This window comes from Kryptolebias marmoratus, linkage group LG22 (genome assembly GCF_001649575.2).
Source record: "Kryptolebias marmoratus isolate JLee-2015 linkage group LG22, ASM164957v2, whole genome shotgun sequence".
Classification (NCBI taxonomy): Eukaryota; Metazoa; Chordata; class Actinopteri; order Cyprinodontiformes; family Rivulidae; genus Kryptolebias; species Kryptolebias marmoratus.
Genome location: NC_051451.1, coordinates 11,979,114 through 11,996,268, shown reverse-complemented (window position 1 = coordinate 11,996,268; position 17,155 = coordinate 11,979,114). Strand labels below are relative to the sequence as shown.

Genomic DNA, 17,155 nt, shown 5'->3' with positions numbered 1-17,155 from the left:
TTATTAATATTCTTCCAAGATCTCTCTTTGAATAACAACTTTTCAGCTCCTCTCAGTATTTTTTTAATCCTCTGTGTTTCATGTTTAGCCTGATTGGTGCAGTTAATCAAATAAGCAATAATTAATATTAGTTTTTCTGCTGACATTGTGATGGTTTCCTCTGTTTGCTGTGAAATCTGACACTCTGTTTGTCCTCTTGTCTTTTATCCTTTTAAACTTCTGACTCCTTCTTCATAACTTGTTTTTATACTTTACTGCTCGTTCTTCACGGCCCTTCACGTATAATGATGACTTCTGCTCTTGTAATGTATGCCTTTTATATATAAATAAAGTTGGGGGGAAAAAAGAAAAAGGCGGAAGCGGCTTGTCATTCACCGTCCACGCCTGGAGGTGGCGCTAACGCACCCAAACGCTTCGCACCGGCCGCCATTAAACCCGAAGAAGACGAACTTAAACGTGTATCAGCTGAGCTGGCTGATGTGAAAACTGCTCTTTCGTCCGTAGTTTTCCAACACAAATCGTCGGAATGGAGAATGACGTTCTCGTGTCTCTTGAAGATTTAGGGTAAGTGGGAAAACGAAGCGGTGTCCTCCCAACCCCTCCTCTCTGTTCGAGACGGAGGTTCACACCCCACATTCACTCCAGTTTTAGCTCAGTGCGGTCATGATTTCTTTAGCTAAACGGCTTATGGCTCCATACGAAACGTTACTTTGTGTTAAATGCTAAATATTGTTGTTCGGAGGCCTTGCCAGTCTCCGCCCCGGCGCAGAGTGAGCTTCGGACGGGTTTTATTTATCGCGCAGCGACCTGCGTCAGCAGAAATAACGCCGACAGATAGCTTCAGTCCATCACCCAACCAGATCCGTGTCACTCTCCAGGAACCGAGACTCGAGATGAGGAATTAAAACCATCACGCTGAAATACCTACCTTCTCATAAAACGACACAAGGTGTGTGTGTGTTTGGGTGTTTGACAAGAAGCGGTGCTCCAGTTCAGCAGGTCTATAACATAAGCTTTGGCTCCATGATGAGCGACTGATACTGGTGTGTGTCCAAAAAACAGGCTTGCTTCGTTCTGGGGTCAGCTCTGCTTATTGTGCCTGCCTGCCTGGCCCTACTGAGAAAAGACACACAAGGCCGTGGCTGTGGTTGAGAACTGAACTAATGTTGGTGTGTGGTGCTTCTGTCTCTGCAGATATCAAGGCCCTCTGTTGGAGGACGGAGCCCTGGACTCTTCAGTCAGCGAAGGAGCAGCTTCACCAGAGTTCACCAAGCTCTGCGCCTGGATTGTCTCCGAGCTCAGACTTTACCTCAAACTGGAAGAAAATGTCCACGCCACTAACTGTAAGATGGGGCTTATTAGGATAGTGTTTGATGACCGTATAATTGTCTTTAACGTGTTAGTTGGGGCAGATTAATGATAATGGTTGTTAATAAAGTGAACGCAGACACACAGGAAAGGTGAAGAGCTCATCGCTCATTTCACCAACTAGCTGACTTTGTTTCTGTTCTTACGCTGTCCCCCTGTCCATCCCAGGTCCGAGCGAGGCTGAGAGCTTTCAGCTGGAGATGAGTGGGCTGCTGTCAGAACTCGTCTGTCCTTACGCCGTCCTCACCAGTGGGGACATCGCCCAGAGGTTCCTCAGTAGGAAGGACTGCCTGCTGCTCCTCAGTATGAAACTCTCACGTGTTCGTTTTCTCAGATCTAAGCGTCCTCCGAGTGACTAAAGCTCAGCGGGGTGGTCCTGTTCTGTGCCCCCAGCCTTTTTAGTGTCCGAGCTGGAGGCGTCCAGGATGATCCTGGTCAACAAGCCTCAGAAGAAAGCCCAGGAGTCCGGCAGCCCCGCCTTCCTGGAACTGAAGGGGATCTGCATGACGCTGGGCATGTCCAAGCCTCCACCCAACATCACCATGTTCCAGTTCTTCAGTGGAATAGAGAAGAAGGTCGGTCAGACTCGTGACCCAAGATGAAACTGCAGAACCTCTACATTTATACCAATAAGTGCTTTTTTACTTTGGCATAAGTTAAGATTTTATGTTTTGTGTAAACACAACCTGCAGGAATAACAGAAGTTTAACACATTATTGGTACTATCATCGAAGAATCTTACTTATTTTTTTATTTTCTGCAAACATTTGACCTCACCAGTTTTGTATTTCTTGTGTGCTGTCCTAAACTAAAAATAGAGTGGGGTAGATGGTCATTTAATCTCTTGCTGATTTTGTAAATTTGTTCATTTACCTACATCAAAACAGTCTATTTTATTTATTTATTTATTTATTTATTTATTTATTTATTTATTTATTTATTAAGCATGTTCATTTTAATGGGAAGAGAAAGAACATGAACCAGGGGGGAAAAAACTCATTATATGACAGTTACAAGTTGATTCAAATGGATTTTGGCCCACTCCTCTTTACAGAAACTCTTCTTTAGGTTTCTTGTCTGCTGCTTGGCAGCTTGAAGCTTCACAGATTTTTCTCCAGGACTGAGGCTACTCCATGACCAGAATGTGCTTCTGCTTTAGCCTCTCCCTTGTTGCCTTTTTTGGGTCATTATCCTGCTGGAAGACCCATCTATGACCCATCTTCTGTGTTTTGGCTGAGGGAAGAAGGTTTTTGCTCAAGATTTTAACGATACATGGCCCCGTTCACATCCCCTTATTCCTGTGAAGTTGTCCTGTACCCTTAGCAGAAAAACAGCCCCAAACCATAATGTTTCCACCTCCGTGCTTAACTGTGTGGATGGTGTTGTTCTGGTCATACTCAGCATTTCTCCTTCTCCAAACACAACAGATCGAGCTGATTCCTAAGAGCTCGAGTTTTAATTTCATCTGACCCCAGTACGTTCTCATCGGGGTTCCCCAACAGCCGGGCCAAGAGAACACAAGAGATTGGTGATCATTTTATATTTTTGACTGACCGCACCAACCGTTGTCAGCTTCACACCAATCTTCTTGCTGATGGTTTTGTAGCCCATTCCAGCCTTGTGCAGATTGATCTTGTCCCCGATATCCTTTGACAGATTGGCTGATTGGTTTTTAGTTGATATTCAGTGTCTCCATTACAATAAACTGACCAAAAACATTAGAGAACAGACTTACAAAATCAGTAGGGGATCAAACCATTGTGTATTCAGGTGACAATCTTTAAATTGTTTGTTGTTCAAAGATTTAAATTCTATACATCTTTTTTTTTTCTGTCCCAGTTGAAAGAAGCCACAAGTCGAGTCCCACCAAATCACATTGGAGAGCCACTGTTGAAGAAGCCCCTCGGACCTGTGCACTTGGCAAGTACTAGGAAATGACACGGAACGAAAGAAGAGACTGGAAACACAATTTAAGTGAACAACTCGCTTTGCTCATTGTTTTTTTTCCCCCCTTTTTCTCATTTTACCAGGAAAAAATCGAGGCTATAAACCAAGCCCTGGTAAATGAGTATGAAGTGAGAAGGAAGATGTTGTTGAAGCGACTCGACGTGACGGTTCAGTCGTTCGGTTGGTCTGACAGAGCCAAGGTGTGTCTCAGCCTGAATGAAAACAGGACAAAATACAGCCACGGTCAGGAAAGGCGGACATTCAGCGAAATATCTAATGAGCCATTAGACCAGGGGTGTCAAACTCAAGGGCTGCTGTCCTGGCAGTTTTAGGTTTTTCTGCCCAACACACCTGATTCAAATGGTTTAATTACCTCCTCACCAAATCTTCAGGTTCTCCAGGAGAATGGCAACAAGTCGTCCATTTAAACCAGGTGTTTTAAAGCAAGAACACGTCTAAAACATGCAGGAGAGCGGCCGCCGAGGACTGGAGTTTGACACCCCTCCATTAGACAATCAATGAACTTTTCAGAGAGTAGTCATTGGATGTACGTCTACAGCTTTTTGGAGTCAACCTGATTCAAGATGGCCGTCACAGCTAAACAACCTGAGCAAACAGAAAAATGGCTGTAACTCAGTCATTTTTAACAGACATTTAGCTCAGATTTGGTGTTGTGGTATCTTAGGAGAATCTACAACCTAAACTTTGACAGAGTGAAGATTTTTGTTTGAAACTGTCATGAAAGGTGTTCCTTAAAAAAAAAATGCGTCTTTTATTCTTATAGAATATTTGAGCTCATTTAAACATGAGATTTTCTGTGTATACCCACTGTGTGAAGTAACTTGGATAAACTGAGTCTCTGAAAACCTTCTGATGAACTTGTAGCATTTGATTATTCAGCAAATTGTTGTAAATCTAAACCTGATCTTATTCTGATCGGAGTCCAGATTTAAGGCAGCACAAAAAAGACAAATCTACTGGTGCTTTAACGTACTTAAATCAGTTTTGTTAACACGTGTTGGTCATGTTGTCTTGTAATTTAAAACGATGAGCTTAAATTTTTTTGGACACCTCTTCTTACAGACACACTCTGAGAAGTTGGGTAAAGTGTACCAGCCGCTGCGTTCTGCCCTCAACGGCAAAAGTCAGATCTCTGTCGCCCATCTCCTCTCTGTACGACAAGACTTCTCCAAGATCCTTCGGACGAGCAGCGGCAAAATAAGGGAGAAGACGGCGTGTGCCATAAATAAGGTGGGCTCGTCACAGCTGAGTCGCACTGTTTCTTTTTTCTTTTGGTCTCCACATGTTACTCAGAGTCCAAATTTCACTTCCACTATATTATAGGACCATATGAAATCAGTTTTGTTTATATGTATATATACATTTAAACCCAAATTCTGTTTTTATTTTTCTAAATTCCATGTTTTATGATGAAACCACTAGTTTTTTCTAAGTATCCTATCATATTCTGGTTTATTACAAATAAATCTCCGAATGTTTTGTTGACTGGTTGTTAACTCTGAGTTATTTTCTTGTTGTACTGTTAAAATTTCATCCATTTGCCTTATGATAAGACACAGTTTAGGTAAAAAAAGGGTTAAATTAAAAAAAAACCCTGTAAAATTCAGAAAAAAAAGAACTACAAAATAAATATGGCTCTGAATATTACAATCACGTTTCTGTTCACCAGTGTGACCACCACTTTGTTCTGCCACTTACAGTTTGAAGTTTTGTTTCTGTCTGCCTGTCTTCTTAAGAGTGCTGCCAGGGAGTGAGAGGCACATTTAGTGTGTGTAAAGTCTGAAATCAAAGATGGGATTAATAGAAGAAAGTTGACGTTTATGTTGGAGTTTCAGAAGTTTCTTCGTACGTTTCTCTAGTTTTAATAGAACCTCTCCTCTCCAGGTTCTGATGGGCCGAGTGCCTGACAGGGGGGGCAGGCCCTGCGAGATCGAGCCCCCCCCTCCAGAAATGCCTTCTTGGCAGAAGCGTCAGGATGCCCCGCAAGGAGGAGGAGGACACTACAGCGGAGGGCACGGAGGCGGCAGAGGGGGCTACGACAACTACTCCCGCGGAGGCTATGAGAGAGGAGGTGGAGGAGGACACGAGGACAGGGGGAGCAGAGGAGGAGGGAGAGGGGGGAAGGTGCAGGGAGGTTGGGGGGATGGAAGCGGAGGTGGGAGGGGTGGTTACAACCAGGGCCACTATCAAGACGCAGGAGGCCACCACGGGGGAGGAGGGAAAGGAGGCTACAACCAAGGAGGCTACAACCAAGGAGGCTTCCAGGATTCCGTCTATCATGGAGTCGGAGGAGGAGGAGGTGGAGGTGGTTACCACAACAGTTACAACCAAGACGGCGGGGGCTGGCACCAGGAGAGAGGCGGGGGCCGTGGAGGTCGTGGGGGCAGGGGGAGAGGAGGCAGAGGAGGACAAGGAGGCGGCTGGGGAGGCAGAGGGGGGCAGAGTTTTAATCAAGGGGGACAGTTTGAACAGTTCTTCCAGCACGGAGGGCAACAGTACAGCCAGTCTGGCTTCAGTCAGGGCCGAAGCTTCAACAGCTGAAGATGCAGCCGAGAGCGGGTCGACTGAACTGAGGGAGCAGCCCTTCAGCTGATAGGAAGCTGCTCAGACATCCAGACACTCATCCATTTCTCTCACACTTTGGCTACAGACTGTCAAAGGACTGCAGTTTGTTTGTTTGTTTCATCCTGGTGAATGTGTCTCTGTTTTATTTCTTTGGCCTCAAGAGTTTTCAAGCCCCAGAGTTTTATTGTGAAGGGGGGAGTCTATCAGTTGAACTCTGCTGCCTCAACACTTTATCAGCCTTATTTAAAAAACAAAACAAAATCTCCCTGAAAGCATACAGTTTTTTTTTTTGTGTTTTAGCGTTGGCGCACCTACTACGTACAGGTCAAGTCATCGTTACGTGTAGGTTGCACTGACTTAGGTGATTACTTGAAAACATTATTTTCCACTCCTCACTTTGTTTCTGTGTGTTTGACTGGAATATTCTGTTATTTAAAAGTTGCCAAGTTGTACTGCTCATGAACGGCTGTGGATGTTGGAAGGTTTGCATGGGTGAGTGAACGAGCAATAAAAGTTACAAGTACGCTATAACTTGCGTATACAGTGGTGTGGTTATTTAATCTGCAGAAATGTGAAATACTGTTACTATAAAATGTAGTTCTGTTAAGTATTTGCATACCTTGCAAACGTTAGCTAGGTTTTTATTTTCAGTCATCAGCAATGACCTTGGAGAAGCAACCGTTGCTGCCCATCAATCTCGGGATGGTTAAAAAAAGGCATGTAAACATATCAATACCCGATGGTCCCATCTTACATCGAGACAACTTATTCAGAAGTGGAAAACATTTAAGATCGTTTGCAACCTTCCCAGGAGTGGATGTTCCAACAAATTCACCCCAAACCCAGACCGTGTAATGCTGAGAGAAATTGTAGAAAACCCAAAAGCTCAGACTGTCAGACTTCAGACCTCAGTTTGCAGAGTAAAGGTTAAAGTTTGTGACAGTACACTTAGAAAAACACTGAATAAGTCTGGCTTTTTTGAAAAGTTTGTCAGGAAATGCTCTTTTCTTTCAATACTATTCTGAATAAACCACAAGACTTCTGGAACAATGTCCTTTGGACAGACAAGACCAAACTAGAGATGTTTGGCTAAAATAATATTATTAATAAAAAGCAGCATACCTGTACAAACATCTCATACCAACTGTCAGGCATGGTGGTGGAGGGGTGGTGATCTGGGCAAGATTGGGTCATGATGCAACAGGACAATGATCCCAAACACTTAGTTTTTCCACACAGCTTTCCCAATTTACAACCTGGTAAAGAACAGAGCATTGATATATGCTCTGATACGTAAAACCCTAGAATTAAAAGAGGATGGACTTTCTTTTTCCTAGTGACTGTATAAAAAAATGGCAAAAAAATGTTGATTTGAAAGACTTGGTGTTTTGCGTCGTACAGAGCCACTCTTATTTTGAAAAGCTGTCTCCGGATGTTTTGCCACTAGTACTCCCGGAGTCATCTACCGTCAGTCAGTTCCACCACAGATGCGTGGTAAAAACAGCGCATTTTGCTCGGGAAACCGGTGTATCCCTCTAATTTCTAATCGTAGGCCGCTGTTTGTTTGTTTTTTAAAGTCTCCCTCCTGTAGCGGGTCATGTTCCGCCACGACCAGCGGGCGCGACGCCCACCCCCGCCGTTCGGACCCATGATGCCGCGCCAGCACCCTCCTTTCACAACCAGTGGGCCATGTTCCGTTCCTCCTTCGGGACACCTACCCCCAAGACCCGACAGGCCGTTTTTGGCCTCGGACAGCCATTACCAGCACAACAGGCCGCCCAGAGGCCACTACATGAGTGTACGTACCCGGGCTAATGAAGCTAGCTGTGACGGCTAATTTACTGAACGTCCCTGTTAGCTGCTGGGAGCCAGGCGGACGGGTCCACGAACCACACTTTAAAACATATAGATAGAGGAGGGGGCTTCAGGCTTTCTGGATCCAAACAAATGCCTTGTCTCTCTATTGTTTTGCACAGTGGGTTACAAAATTAACCACACACCCTGCTGGGGGCTTTTTGTTTTGTTGTGTTGTCTTACATCTTGTAATTTAAAGGTACTGACTGTAAAGTATTACAAAGGTTACCCTGAACTAAATCAAGCCCTGCAGTTTGAAAACGTTTGCTCCAGTAGTTTTCCAGATTTACCGAAATGCGGGTCCACACTCGATATAAACAAAACACTTGGCTCACCGCTGATGATGCTGTTCAGTTTGACAGTCTGAAGAATGCTGCTGTTTGTTTGCCATTATCTTAAAAAAAATGACTAGAACTGGGATTTACATCAGCAGCGTTAATATTGTAAAGTGAGTCTCATTATTGGACACGTAAAGTCAACAATAACCTGTTAGCTCAAACATTACACACAAAATTCACCAACATTATAGTTTTTCCATTTTTATTATTCTATGAGATAAGATTATTTTACAGCAGCCCCCTGAGCTCTATTATACTTTATATTTTAAAGTTGGGCAGTTTCCATTTTTTAGCTATATTAAGCCTTCTTCCAACATCATTACTGTCTACTTAGAAGGGCTTGTGATGTTGTCTTATTACAGTATGTAATTTAAGGGATTTTAAGAGTATTTTCAGGTTAAGATTCTGCTTTTTATTTAAGCACTGTTTTTTCTACAGAGTTGTTTCATCAAAATATTGCATGCTCGTTATCTTGATATGATTTATTTTACTGTAAACCGTCTTTTTGCTGAGAGGAGATGTTTTCTCTGTAATGAGCCACAGAGTTCAGAGTGGCGGTGTAACCTTTCATCTCAGGTGAAATGATGGAGATGTCCTCAGATGTAACTAAATGTTTTTTTTTTAAGTTAACAGTTACGCTGCCACTGTCCTTCTGATCAGGAATCAATAGAAGAAAAGCTCTAACGTTCCTCTAACATTAAATGAAGTATAAAGAAAAAGAAATAAATCAAAGATGGCATTTTTAAAAAAGATGTTTAGCACTGTTTAATAAGCTTAACATGTAAAAGCAAACAAGAAGACATAATTTAGCTTTTTGTTTTTGCCATATGCTATACTTTAGTGAGAAAGTCTTAACTTTTTGGAGGCTTTAATAATTTTTTTTAATGTGACGGTTCAAACTTTCAGCTTTACAATTAAATGCATATTTAAATAATATGTAGCCTCATTTACAAACGCGCCTAAGGGATGCTATTTTTATTTTTACTCTGTATGATTTTGTAACAACGGAGGTGAGCCCGTAAGGGAGGTAGTCACAGAGTGGAGTAGGTGTGGAGAAAAGAGGGTGGAGCCATTAGCGCTCCACTCTAACCGGCGACGCTGCCGTCACTCATCAGTTCAGGCACGTTGGCCTTATTTGTGTAAAACATGTAATCGTTTCTGGACTTTGCCGACTCTATTGATGCATTTGTGGAAAAAAACAGAAGTGCCTTAAAGCGGGGTTCGTCTTTGTGGCCATTTTGCGGACCTGTTTGGTGAAAAGGTCTAGTGAGAAACTTAAACAACCAGTTTAATGACTGAAAGACATTGCTTTAACACTTGCATGTCTGAAAAGAGCACAAGTTATGAAATGTTTTGTTTTGTTTAGCAGTATTTGGTAAGTTTATCTTGTATAATAAGAAAACTCTTGATTACTCTCATGAAGTGCCACCAAACCAACTCCGTTCTATTTGATACAGTTAGTTGAGACAATATAATATGACAGATAAATAAGTTATAAGGTCAAACTCATTTATCTCAGTTGCAACAGACAATAGAGGATTCTTTTTAAATTGGACGTGGACTGGAGTCTCGTGCAACATTTAAGCTCCTCATCAAGGGTAAGTTGGCAATAAGTTTATTGTTTTAGTTGAAATAAAGTAGCCAGAAATGTTTGAGTAGTGCTTCTTTGGGCTTCATCTTGGATAGGTTTAGATTAAACTGAAAAGACTTTAGTAGTTCAAAAACAATTAGTGAGAAATATTATAAGCTTAGCTAATGTTTTGATTAAAAAAACCTGATATTGATTTTGTTTAAACGTATATTTGTTAAAGTTTCATAGCAATCGCCCTTGACTTTGTTTCTCATATTTTACAGGGTAAAATGACCAGGATGAGCTGGATTCTGGAGAAGAGAAAAGGTTTTCAGATGCAAGAGGAATAAGAACACAGCTGATTTGCAGTGATTTTGATCGGACAGGTTTTTTTTTATTTTTATGATTATTATTCAAATTCCACTTTTGTCATGTCTTTGACCATTTTTAATTTCCCCAGATTTGTCTAGAAACCCACAACAAGAGAAGACTGTCCTCCATTTTTTTTCCCCAGTGGAGTCACGTTGGACAACTGCACAAACTGATTTTAGGCAGTCATGAAGCTGAAGCAATGAAGTGAATTAACTGTAGGTTTGTGGCACGTCATTTAACACAAATTATCAGATTGTACAATACGTGTTGATATGTTTTACATTCCTTTTTTGTGTTTCAATACAGCTGAAATTTTGTTTACTTATTAGGATTTCTGGCAGCAAATTTTTGATAAAATAGGTGGTTACGTTAGTGATATCTTGTAGTATCTTTTAGTGCCATCCAAGGGTCCTTGATATACAGAGAACAAAACTAAGAAAGCAAATGAAATAAACTAGCTAGGATTAAGTTATAAGCCTTTAGTGTGGTGTGGACCTGGTGTCAGATTCATTCAAACAGCATGGCTTTTAAAGTTTTATTTGCTGGTTGATTATTGAAGCTTTAAAATTTCTTTGTCTTTTGATCTGTACTGGTTTTTAGAAAAGATACACTTATTATATTTACATCTATAAGTTAGATCAAATGGCTAATAAAAAGATTCCGAAGTACATTTTGATGATTAACTACAACTGTATTTTGTTTTTTCACATGTATGTAACTTTTTTGTCTAATAGTAATTGTACCTATTAGTTACGTAATGGTCAGTTATGCAGTTTTTACTTTATTTTATTTATTTTTTTTTAGATCTGACCTGATGTACTGTCTTCATCTATTGTGATTTGTTTGTCATTGAAGAAACATTCTACTGTGCAAATTATTGTTAAAGGCCTAAATACTTGTGTACTGTCTTTCTTTATGCTGGTGTGTTTTGTCTTTTTTTGTCTGAACACATCTAACAGGCTACACACACGCACACACACACACACACACACACACACACACACACACGGACACACACATCTAATTTGCTATTTGAAACTGCAATTACAAGAGCATCAATATAAAAAAATCTTACAAATATTAAACTCTATTATATCTTTAATATTTTGTGTCCTTAAAGAGTTATAACCTTGTGCTTAATTTATGATGGGTTCAGAAAGCAGTCAGATCCCCGCTACTCTTTGCCTGGTTTCCTCCATACTGTTTAGAACTGAGGCCAGTCATGGTTTCATCAGTCCAAAAATTCTGGTTCCTTATAGTCTGAGAGTCTTTCAAGGTGCTTTCAGGTGTTTTGCACTGAGGAGAGGCTTCCATCGAGCCACTCTGCCATAAAGCCCAGATAGGTGGAGGTCAGCAGTTACCGGTGACCTTCTGAAGGATCTCCACTATGTGTTTGGGGACCTTCAGCGCTGCAGAATTTTAGTGGTCTTCCTGTCTCTGAGTTCTATAGGCAGCTTTTTCGACCTTGTGGTTTGGTTATTGCACCGATCGTCAGCTAGGAGACCATCTACAAAAGAGAGGTGTGTCTTTCCAAAACATGTCCAATCAGTTTAATTCGGCACTGGTGGACTCCAGTCAGGGTGTGGAAACATCCCAGCAGAGATGAAGAGAAACAAGGAGACCCCTGAGCTAAACTTCAAAGCTGCTGCAAAGTAGGAAGTCTGAATACTTACAGAAAAGCAATATTTATTTGTTTTTTCTTTTGAATACATTTTAAAAACGGTATAAAATTCTGTTCTTACTTTGTCATTATGAGTTACTGAGTAGAAATTTTTGAGGGAAAATAATAATTGTAACAACTGTAGCATCAGGCTACATCCTTACAAAATTGCAAAAAAGTGAAGGAGGTCTGAATATTTTCTAAAATCCACCGTACATATCATAGAATGTGTCACTTGCATAACAAGAGAGCATACACCAAGATAAATCTCCTACATGTGTATTATACTTCAAATTATTTGTGCATGTACTGAAACAACAAATAGAAACTTAATGTTTGGTGGAAAAACTGCACTTTATCAGAAAATAATGCAATATAGGAGGAATTAATACAGCCTTTACAGTATTCATACAACTGACACCAGAGTATAAATGAGAATAATTTCAGAATTTGGCCTTTTATTTACTCCAAAAAACAAACTGTTAATTTGTATATTTTTAACCAACACTACTAGAAAACACACAATGTACACAGATCAATTTTTATGACGGTTTATCACGTTCTCTTCAGTAAAAAAATGTTAGTGTCAAATCTAGTTCTCAGATCCAAAAAACATATTGTTAGATTTGCTGAAAATAAAATGTATGCTGTCTAAGGTTTAAGCAGTTAAACTAATAAACATCCAAATATTAATCAAATGTTAATATACAGCAAACGTATAAAAAAATTGGCTTTTTACTGGACGTTTTTATTCTGTAAAGCACGACCTTGACAGTTATCTTCGGTAGAGAAAGCACGCCGAGGCCTGCAGTGATACATTCCTACCTTTCGCAGCTTCACTCTTGCTGATGATTATTGCATTTCTTTCTTGTACGGCACTATAACATGAACTCTGAATACTCTCAGCCCCACTGTAGCAACTTCTCCATAGACCGTAGTACAGTGATTGCCTTGGGAGGCAGCCAGCAGATTGTTCCTCCTGCAGAAACATCTCACCTTCAGGTCCCGCCGTGGAATCCCCCGTCAGCGGAACGTCACCAACCCGACAGCAGGTATATGTGTCCGTGGGTGTTTGTGTGGGAAATAATGCAAGTATAAGCTGGAGTCATTGTTTGTAATATATGCCTATTGGTTTCTAGTGACCAAGCCGGGGAGGAATTCCTGAGATGCATTGCGGCCAACAAACCTCTTCCAAACTATCTCAAAGGCAATATGGCATACAACCTGGCTGATGCCTTAAAGTCTGCTAATGACCTGAAAGAAGCGGTGAAGTCAGACCCTCAGTTCCACAAGCATGCGGCCAGAAGCAAGAGCCGTAGTCGAAGCCGAAGTCGTGGTAGATCTCGAGCCAGAAGTCGGGCGCGGAGCAAGAGCCGAGGACGGAGCAAGAGCCGAGGACGGAGCAAGAGCCGGGGACGGAGCAAGAGCCGGGCGCGGAGCAAGAGCCGGGGACGGAGCAAGAGCCGGGGACGCTGTCGAAGCAGAGGAAGGAGCAAAAGTCGAGTCTGTGGCAAGAGTCGAGCCAAAAGCAAAACCCGGGCTCGCAGTGAGAGTCAGAGCCAAAGCAAGAAGAGCCGCAAACGGAGTAGAAGCCGAGCCCAAAGGTCTCGGTCACGAAGCAGCAGCACCGAAAAGAACTACGGCAGAGAGAAAAAGAGGAAGAGGAGCCCTGGCCTCAGCAGCAACAGCAGCGTTGGCAGCGGTAATAATCTGAGAGGAACAAGTCTGTTGGAAGGACTCAAACTCGTCATCCAGAGCAAAGATTTGGAAGACCGGTTGCCCTCTCTCAAAGATGCCCTCCTCAGTATTCAGGTAGGGCTCTTCATTTCTTCCACATTATTTCATTTATTAGTTTGATTAAACAGTATTTTAGTGTCGGTTGTATTTTCAGTGCCTGCTTTAGTTTAAGAAATCAATGCAAGCTAACAATATCTGTAGGTAGAGGAAGACATGCAGTCAGGTCCATCAGTAGCCACACAGTGGCTACTTTTATAAGTTTGTTTCTGTAAACCACCACGATGGATTTGAAATGAAAACAATCAAATATCAAAACATGATTAAAGAGCAGACTGCTTTTTAATTCCATGGGCATTACTAAGACATTGCTGCAGCTGTCTCATACCTGCTGTTCTTTGAGCAGTATTTAGTGTTTCACTAGAACCGAACTGAACACTCGTAAACTTTTATCTTCTTGGCTTATTATAAAAAAAGGTTGTAACAGTCTTCTCCTGGTCTTAAAACATACTTATCAGCTAGCTATACGACTAGTTTTAGGTTTCTTTTTTTTTAAAAAAAAGTAGATTTATAAACACAGTTAATTTTTAAATTCTCAATACAATACTTTAGTTGAACCCCTTGGTTTAAAACCCAATCCCTCGGCTTCAGAACCATTATGGTGATGATAGAAGCTGACTGAATAATTCAGGACTGCTAACATGACAGTTGCTGTGAATAAATGGTTAATGGAGATGTATCTATTGTCTTATTTTGATAATCTTACAGCACATGTACAACCCCAACTCAAGAAGGGTTGGGGCAGTGCAGTATGAAAAAAATACTCAAAAGCAAATTTTTTTCCTTTTTCATAGCAGACTATAAAACCTCAAGCTATTTTAAATTTATTTATTTTCATTGACTAACATCCAATCCGGTGTTTCAGGATTACAACGTGTTTTCTTCTGGAACACTGAAGCTTTTGACATTTGTCAGTGTTGCCATTCAGGTATTAAGGATGCAAACAATAAGGCTAATCAGGTGTTTTTTTTTGTCCCATTCTTCCTGCAAACACATGTCAAGGTGTGCAACACGAGTCATATATATAACACGGTTGTTATAAGCTGAGAAATGACGAATTGGAGCGGTTTTGGTCAAACCTTGAAAATAACGCGATGCATGATCTCGTGCGATGCTGCGAGATGCCACGCTCAGAATATGTGCTGTGAAAAATTCTCAGCTACTACAACATTAAACCTTAGCTCAATATCTGTAAAACTGACTGAGTTATAGCCATTTTTGTGTAAACGTGCAGACATGGCAACATCAATTAGTCTTCTCTGAATCAAGGTTTTACAGCCATGATTTTTTTTTTTAGTCACCAAAATCTTTGCATTCGTTTGTTCCCAGCAGTGACTTTACAGAACTATAAAGTCACAAGCTCCCAGCAGGGGTAATTTATCAGTTCTTGAATATGATTCACAGCACTAGAAATTCATTTTTAATGTGCACAGGTGCCAAATTCTACATTCAAAACAGACTTGCAGCAACTTGAACGTGTCTTAACCGATGCATGGACTTTCTAAACCCCTAATATGTAAACAAGTAACATAACGGTGGGAAAGAACCACATTTTCGCTGTGTGTAATTGTGGCGATTTCTTCTACACAGGCCTCAAAAGAAATAAAGAAAGTGGAAAATGTGCCCGAAGAGCCCACGAGTCGGCAACCTGAGAGTCCTACTGTTTCAGATTCACTGGAAAACGACAGCATGCTGCTCCCACACGAAAGGGTCGGGAGCGATTTCTCTTGGCTCCAAGAGAGAAGTCAGGAGGAAATTTCGATCCAGAAAGCCCGGGAGTTTGAGGACGAAGAGTCATTCCTGTACGGGACCGAAACATCCTATCAACTTGGAGAACGTGCCAAGCAGCTGGTTGATCCAAAACAGCCCTGTCAGGTGGCGCTATCTACGCTCGCCCCTGCCAGTCTGGACAAGACGGAGTGCGAGAAAATCAAGAACATTCTGAATAGTCTGGGAGGAACACCAGCTATTGGCAATAAGATGGTGCAGACACAAGGGCAACGAGAAGGCAGCGAAGTGCTCCCTGAAGCGTTTTTTAGTTCTAACACAGCAATGGCAACGCTGAATAACCCGAATGTACGGAAAGCTCTGGAATCTTTACAGTCTCTGATTAAAGGTAAATACCGTTTGTCTTTTACCTGAAATTCAGCTAGATATTTTTTAAGATACTGTATTTTACTGTATATTTATTCAGGTTTATATACTATGATCTTTTGCAGTGCAGTTTACAGATGGTTTTCATAGGCAGGGTTACCACTTACACCATTAAAGACACAGTTTGGTGTTATTTTCACAAAATTAGGTGAAATGACCATGAGGCTCAGTTTCCTGGATAGCTTGTTTCAGTGCATAAAATGAACAGCTTTTTATTTTTTTTAGCAGCCTTACTTAACATGCTCAGTTTTGAAAGTTTGCAAAGAAGCACATATTTCATTTATGGTTCCCATTAATGCACATTTATGACCAAATTTAAGTTTGATGGATGACAAATCCCAACTGTTTGTTTGGGCTTTTCTCACTAGCACACGTTGACTGTTTCTTTGTAAGCAGGATCCCTGCATTAATCTTCAGAATCATCTGTTTTTGCAGATACTTTACGACTCGCTGCAAAAATCATGTCTCTACTTGTGGCATGTCTTATCCTCACTTCCTACCTGGTGATGGCCATTCTATACACAGCGGTTGCTGTTCTGTGGCAGTGGGTTGTGAAACAGTTACTGTTTCCCCCCCATGCACTTACATTTTGCATCCACCCTTGACTTTTACCTAATTGCTCACACACTGGACAGGTTGCCAGTCCATCACAAGATCAGAAGACCCCATGCCAGACCATGGCTGGAGCTAGAGTCGATTCAAAACTTGTTTTTAAATAAACAACCAAAAGAAACAGTTTAGAACCTGTTTATTTTTCTACATCCATAAAGCCAACTCAGAGCCTTGTCATTATGTCACTTAAAAAGTATTTTCCAGTTCATAAATGATCCTCCTTCTGTTGTACTCTGTGCATGATTACAGAGCACAGAGACAGTTTATCCACACAGGTCACAGTTTTTGTTCCTGCAAACAAATGTCCTAATATTGTTATTTTATTTTATAAGCGCTCATCCAGCAAAGCGTTGACGCTTAGTTAACACTGGTCTTTTGGTGCCACAGCACCTACAGTTGGTAAATGGCCTGCACTTGTATTGCGCTTTATCTAGTCCAAGGACCCCAAAGCGCTTCACACTACAATCATCCACACATACATTCACACACTGATGGTGGTAAGCTACATTGTAGCCACAGCTGCCCTGGGGCAGACTGACAGAAGTGAGGGGGCCGTTACACCAAGGCAGGTGAAGTGTCTTGCCCAAGGACACAAGGGCTGAGATGGCTGGAGCTGAGGTTCAAACTGGCAACTCACTGCTTACAGGACGAACCCCTACCTCCTCAGCCACTGCTGCCCCATTTGCCTCTGCCAGTCTGGACAAGGAGGAGTGTGAGAACATAAACAAATACAGGTGCTGGTCATAAAATTAGACACCTTGCACAAGGAGGGCAAGACACAAAAGGTCATCGCTAAAGAGGCTGGCTGTTCACAGAGCTCAGTGTCCAAGCACATTAATAGAGAGGCGAAGGGAAGGAAAAGATGTGGTCGAAAAAAGTGTACAAGCAAGAGAGATAACC

General features: G+C 41.5%; 2 protein-coding genes across 4 annotated transcripts in view; both read left to right on the top strand.

The window, feature by feature from the left end:
* Positions 1 to 406: 406 nt before the first annotated feature.
* On the top strand, positions 407 to 6,436 carry fam98a (family with sequence similarity 98 member A). Its single transcript, XM_017428513.3, has 8 exons — positions 407 to 564; positions 1,195 to 1,343; positions 1,537 to 1,671; positions 1,762 to 1,943; positions 3,208 to 3,288; positions 3,399 to 3,515; positions 4,399 to 4,566; positions 5,221 to 6,436. The coding sequence occupies exons 1-8, from the start codon at positions 527 to 529 to the stop codon at positions 5,875 to 5,877; spliced, it is 1,527 nt and encodes a 508-aa protein (XP_017284002.1). The 5' UTR covers positions 407 to 526; the 3' UTR covers positions 5,878 to 6,436.
* Positions 6,437 to 7,309: 873 nt separating this feature from the next.
* The window catches only part of si:ch211-195b21.5 (serine/arginine repetitive matrix protein 2), a 16,402-nt gene continuing 6,556 nt past the window's right edge, over positions 7,310 to 17,155 (top strand). Inside the window, exons 1-5 of one of the 3 annotated variants that reach the window (XM_017430959.3) lie at positions 7,310 to 7,395; positions 7,479 to 7,699; positions 12,602 to 12,747; positions 12,835 to 13,507; positions 15,080 to 15,605. In XM_017430959.3, the coding sequence (XP_017286448.1) occupies positions 7,499 to 7,699; positions 12,602 to 12,747; positions 12,835 to 13,507; positions 15,080 to 15,605 (1,546 nt within the window). In that variant the 5' untranslated portion in view covers positions 7,310 to 7,395; positions 7,479 to 7,498. The other 2 variants (XM_017430968.3, XM_037973468.1) reach the window with 2 other exon arrangements.

Bases quoted from the DNA above. Each gene is read 5' to 3' on its own strand.
- fam98a (XM_017428513.3), top strand. From the start codon at position 527: ATGGAGAATGACGTTCTCGTGTCTCTTGAAGATTTAGG. The intron at 565-1,194 runs GTAAGTGGGAAA...CTGTCTCTGCAG, and splicing joins GTGTCTCTTGAAGATTTAGG to ATATCAAGGCCCTCTGTTGG. The intron at 3,289-3,398 runs GCAAGTACTAGG...TCATTTTACCAG, and splicing joins CCCTCGGACCTGTGCACTTG to GAAAAAATCGAGGCTATAAA.